Source organism: Carya illinoinensis, chromosome 3 (genome assembly GCF_018687715.1).
Source record: "Carya illinoinensis cultivar Pawnee chromosome 3, C.illinoinensisPawnee_v1, whole genome shotgun sequence".
Taxonomy (NCBI): Eukaryota; Viridiplantae; Streptophyta; class Magnoliopsida; order Fagales; family Juglandaceae; genus Carya; species Carya illinoinensis.
In genome coordinates, this window is record NC_056754.1 from 23,356,642 (window position 1) to 23,362,894 (window position 6,253).

Consider the following 6,253-nt stretch of genomic DNA (forward strand, 5'->3'; position numbering starts at 1 on the left):
GGTCTATTGTAATAGATAATAGCTATAAAAAGTTGTAAAGATGATAGGGAATGTTTGACGTTTTATTTGTTGTTGATCTTGTAGTTGTTAACTAAGTTTTGGACCATGAGACCAAATGATATGGCCTGGGTTGGTATTGTAAGTTTAAAGATGATGTTTTATGATATATGGAGTTATATGTTAAACAAATGGATACATGTACCTATCTTACATTTATTGAAATTTGATGCAATCTTTATTGAATGTAATGATAGTTGATTTTCATTGAGTCAATTATGGTTGGGATAGACATGCATCTAATGAGAATTTTAGCAACATTCATGTGCAGAGATGACCAAACGGTGCCATTGGTTTTTCCCATTGTCTAGACAAAGTGATCAAGTTTTCACCTTATAAAATTACAAGACGAGTTGTTCAAATAACACTTTGAACAACACTTTCTTTACAAAAGTTACATACACATCATCCAACAAAAACTTCTTTATAAAAGTTACTTCCACATCATCTAACAAAAGTTTCATTACTAAACCATGGTGTCACTGCCATGTCTAACAAAAGTTTATTTACAAATTAATGGTGTCATTGTCTGTCTTTATATCCATGGTGTCACTACCATGTCTAACAAAAGTTTCTTTACAAGATAATGGTGTCATTGCCTTTCTTTATATCAATTGTGTCACTGCCGTGTCATTCCTATCTCTTGATCATCCATATCATTGCCCTGCCATAATTTTTATTTTGAAATTAAAAGAATTGAAATCTACCTTGATCTCATTCTCAGCCTTCCTTCTCAGAGCTTTGTTGAATTGGTTGACAAATTCCTTTAATGTTGTACTCGAGTGTCCATAGCAATCAAAGAAAGCATTCATACTTTCACTATGCTATGTAGTTGTCATACTAGCCCAAAATGTGTCTTTGACATTTACAAGGACCCAATACATTTGCTTGTTATATAATGAACTCAACCATGCATTCTCTTGAAGATTGCAAGTGTTAAGAAGATTTTTGCCAATTTTTGAACTCTATACAAGTTTATGAATCATACATTGCAGTCTGAATGACACTCTTGATAGCATGGTATTTCCCTAGTGACCAAAGCTTCTTAGGACTTTTTCTTCTTATGTGCCACAAAAAATCTATGTTATGCACATGGGAATACTTTTGCTATGACAGATTTCATAGCCATGTCATGATCATTTATTATTGCTTTGGGTGGACGATTGTTTATACCCTTCAACCACTCCTAAAACAACCTGACAAAAGTTTCTATATCCACATTGCACATCAAATCCGCCTCCAAAAGTATAGACTGACTATGATGATTTACCCCCACGAAGGGGACAAACGACATCATGTACCTACTAGTGATGTGCATGGTATCAAACGTAATGACATTGCTGAAATACATGAGACACTGCTTCTTGCATAAGCCCAAAATACGTCCTTTAGCCTGCAATCATTATCCATATCTATGATATAGAAGAAGCCATTGTTAATTTTTTGCATCCTACTAAAATATTCACAAAGCTCTTATGCGCCGCATTTTCTAAGGTGAAGATGTCTTGCTTTTTCAAATGAAATTTCAACAACCCTTCTCCACAAATTGTAACACCCACGCCTAGCACCAAACTGAGGCCCAAGCCCACGAACTATTAATTTATTGAGGTTATTATTTATGAGAAGTCCATTTGAGTTTTAACAAGTAATTTTGAATAGGCCATGGGCCCAAAATTTGTTTGGTGGAATATGGATTTTTATTGGGCTTGATAATTAGGTTAAAGATATTTAATATTTTATGGACCAAGTGGAATCTTTTTATTTGGTAATTGGCTTGAAAAGTTTATGGAACAAGTCGATTTATTTTAGAATTTGAGTCAAGGCCCATTAGTGTTTATTATATACTTGACCCAAGAAAATATAGACAAGCCAAAGAGATTATTTGGATTGCTTTAACCAGATCAACCCTTTTGTTAGGTTCATACACTACCAAGACTTGGGCCCAAATATTTTGTATTGGACCCAAAATGCAAAGCCCACGATCTAAGCACAAAAGCACTACCTTGGACACGTGCATAACTCCATGCACCTTAATCTCTCCCCTCCCTTTCATTAGGGTTTGCAATATCATTTATATATAGATAACATACATGTTAGATAAAAATTCATGAAAAACGGTTCCTCCCACAGCCAACGGCAAACCAACAATTTTGTGGGTACTCTCCCACAAGCGTCCTTCCCTCAAGCCAAGGCAAGTTGAGAACCACCACCTAGGCTGCGAATCAGTCCTTCTCAAACACTTTCCAACAGCCTCTTTTTAGCCACCTAAAAACATAAGAATCACCTACCCCCATGGTTACTATGAACTAGCCAGCTTCCATGCATGCCCCACAAGCCACCATACCTCCTTCACATACGAACAACCAATGACAAGCCGCATCACCATTAAACCACGACAATGACAACCATGAGCCTCCTTGTTTCGTTGCCAAAAAAGCCCATGTCCAAGCGTGTTTAGCAACTACACTACCGTTCTTGCTCCTTTTCTACTATTTTCAATGGCTAGCCACTTGAGCCACTGTCTGCAACAACCACATCAACTTCCCACGCATGGCCAACCAGCCTCTACGTTGCCACCGAGTTGTCTGTTTTACAATGCCAAAAATAGAGCAAATTTAGTGCTTCTTAGCCCCAACACTTTCCTCTCATGATCGTCCACCAGCCTTTACGACAACCACCAGTATTGATACTAGTGCCACCTCAATCCACCAAACACAGACCACTGTGCACATGGCACCGGTTGTAAACCATAGCACCATGAGTCCCTCTGTTAGACTCTCTCTCTCTCTCTCTCTCTCTCTCTCTCTCTCTCTAACTCTCTCTTTTTGTGTTCTACAGCCTCTCCAATGGTTAATAGTTTTGTGATTACTTCAAAGCATGTTACGTAAATACCCTTGCCCTGGAGTAGACTCACTTTCCCCTATTGCCCTTTGAGAGCCAAAATCAACTTGAGGCTCATCGGTCAGGACTTTGGTCTAAACTCCTCTAGTTGAGGTTGCATTACGGTGGTTGGGTGGTAGTAGAATCCAGTAGGCCACAATAAAAAGTAGCATTGATGTCTGCAACCTCCTCATCAACCAACTCTAGGGTGACTGGTAGAGTCGAATGAGAGAGCAGAGTTAGGTGATTGAGTAGAGTCTAGTCCTTATGAAAGGAACTCGAAGTCGAGGGTGGTGGCCAGATCCAAGTGGGCCTACCCTATCAAATCATTCAAACCATTTGAGTCTTGGGAATCTTCTCAGACAGGAGATTTATGAGGACAAGACTCTGTCGCCCCTTCGGCCTCAGGTTAGGGTTGTTTCCTCTCCTACTCTAGTGGGGTAGTGGCGAGCCTCTTTTTATCTTAGGAAGCCTTAGCCTCCTTTTGGTAAGCGATGAATGCCAATGTGAGAAGGGTTAGGCATCACCTAGAAACTGTCGATATGGACCCTTGTCAGTAGGGCCTCTGTCCAAACAGACTCCTGGTTATGCTCGACCCAAGAGTAAACTCTTTCCACACGGGCCTGCTCCCGTTGAGATAGAGTAACCACTTCAGATTTGTCATATGGGACTTTTCCCCAAATAGTGAGAATCGGGAACTTAGCCTTGTCGGCTTCCCTACTTGTGAATTCTCATCCCTGGCCAGAGATAAAGAAAAACTTTTTTTGCCACTATTTGGCATTTGAGTGGTGGCCTTCGAACCAAGCATGACGATGATCGAGGGCTAGAGCGAAAACTACAAGTGTTTCCCTCCAACACCTTAACTGCATGGGTAGCAAAGAACTCATGAGTAGTCATGTTGGCATACCCATCTCCGACATGTTCTAGAAGCATCCTCCATGCAACACAACAGCACATGAGGATTCTCAAAGCGTTAAAGTGAAGATGAGTCGGTGCTAGCTTTAAATAGTCAAGAATGTCGTGCAGCATTCGAAAGAAAGGAAGTCACAACCCCTGAGAAAGGGAACAAAGTCAACAGATCATGAGGGCCACCTTTTTGGCAAAACCCTTGTTGTTGATGTCCTTTTCAAGAAGAATATGAGTAGTTTGACAACATAATCGTTGTGTGCAAATCCCATGATTTGGTGACATGACTAGGTGCAGATGTAGAGCTGTTACAACAGCCTCAGGCATAAAAGCATGAACAACCAGTCACAATTAATGACATGACAAGTAAGAACTGTGCATAATCTTTAAATTCCTGCCATGCCAACATGGCAGAAATTTGAGTCACTTTAGTCTCAATCAAACAGGCCCATTGGTACAAAGTAAGAAGCCCATGAGATGGATCAAGCGAGTTAGAAAGTTGCAGGTATACCATACGCTCGCTACCATGAGACCATACCACCCCCAACTAGGTTAAGATGGTAACTATCGTTGATCGAAGGTATTTACCCCTAAGGAAATGACAAAATATTCGAGATCTTTATTCACAATATGTCAATCCCTTCCTTCTAAAATTATATCACGAGAATTTGGTGATCAAGACCTTGAAATTTGGGGAAGGGTTGAACTATCCTTATCAATAAAAATTCACCCCTATATAAAGGATCAATGCCAATAGCTCGACGTAATAAATTCAGACCCTTTGTTACCTAGCAATATATACATATTTCTAACTTAAACATCGGAGGTGCACCAGGCACATCAGGCTATTCTTTTTATCTGTTGTAGGTGGAAGGGATATTTGGTACCTATAAACCCATTATGCTGAAGGCACAATAGCCCATGATAAGACCCATGAGTCTTACTAATACACGAAATAATGGCCAGATATCGCCTTCGAGTTATTAGGGAAAGATCACTCTAATTAAAAAGGAGAACCATTGATTATTCATATACTTAGAGGTAAATCTATAATTCAATTCGATTATTCATATACTTATATTGAGATTACTTCTCTAATTTAGACATCGGAGTTCCATCTGGCACCCAGTTCTATCCTTTTACTTCTTGTAGGTGTTGGTGCGGTTGGTGGTGTGAAGCACGTCCTTAATAGTGACGTTGTTTGTGGGATCCTTATAGACTTCAACGTGATTTTCACATGCCAACTACCATGTGATCACAAGCAAACAGTGACCAAGAGATGAGCAAGGTGGAGATGGAAGCAAGACTGGTGGACATAGAGGATAAACTGAAGAAAGCAACAACTCTGGTAGAGCAACTGCAAAAGGAGAATGAAGAATTCAAGAGGCAGCACATTGCTACGTCACCAGTTAACAATGAACAAATGGAGGGCGAGAGAGATGCCTAAAGCGCATGAGGGGTCAATGTCAAGGATTTGGAAAAGAAGAAGCTGCACAATGTACTTAGGAGTCTCGTCAACAAGTATGAAGAGATGGCGAGAAAGATGGAAGGATCCTCCTCTATAGAACAATTGCTGAATCGAACGGACCTCCCTTATTGATAAGGTAATGGCGGTGCCGCTTCCTCCTAAATTCAAGGTCCCCCAGATCGACATGTATGATGGATTTAGGGACCCTATTGACCACTTGGAAAACTTTAAAGCACACATGACCCTCTATGGTTTTTCAGGGGAGGTAGCCTACCGCGCTTTCTCTCTGACCTTGAAAGGGATTGCACACGGTTGGTTTGGAACTCTACGTCCAGGGACCATCAATAGCTTTGAGGAGTTAGCCAAGCAATTTTTGACTCAATTCATGGCTAGTAGATGGCGCCATCGTCCTGCAGGCTATCTTCTGACCATTAATCAAAAAGAAGGAAAGAGCCTGAAAGCGTATTTGACCAGATTTAACAAAGAAAGGTTGAAGACCGATGACCAGGATGAGAAGATCTCGCTCATAGCCCTATTAGGAGGCATATGGCCCAAAAGCCTGTTCATGACAAAGCTGGCTAGAAAGACCCCCTCTACCTTGAGGGAGTTTATGGATAGAGTTGGCGACTATGTTAATGCAGAAGACATATTACAAGCTTTGCTGGAGCCAAGGAAGCAAGAAATAAAGCATGACTCCAAAAGTTCAAACAGGGACATAAATGCGAGTTCAAGCTACTAGGGCAGGGGGGCGTGAGAGATACCCCACCCAATGGGACTAGGGGGCCCGCCTTGTCCACAATAACCTAAATGTACAAGAGAAGTAGGGAGTTGAAAGGAAAGATGTGTGCCTAACTTCTAGAGGTCAGCGTTATTACAAATACTATTAGTCCGATACTTATTGGACAAAAGACTATTCAACAATGAAGATAAATGTGGTCGAAT

The 6,253-nt window shown here is 40.7% G+C and overlaps 1 protein-coding gene across 1 annotated transcript; it reads left to right on the forward strand.

Annotated features, from left to right (window-relative positions):
• The first annotated feature begins 5,450 nt into the window (after positions 1–5,450).
• Positions 5,451–6,050, forward strand: LOC122304635. The gene has a single exon (XM_043116894.1). The coding sequence runs from the start codon at positions 5,451–5,453 to the stop codon at positions 6,048–6,050; it is 600 nt and encodes a 199-aa protein (XP_042972828.1).
• The last annotated feature ends 203 nt before the right edge of the window (positions 6,051–6,253 follow it).

Excerpts from the sequence above, each read along its gene's own strand:
- LOC122304635 (XM_043116894.1), top strand. The coding sequence starts at position 5,451 with ATGGCGGTGCCGCTTCCTCCTAAATTCAAGGTCCCCCAGATCGACATG.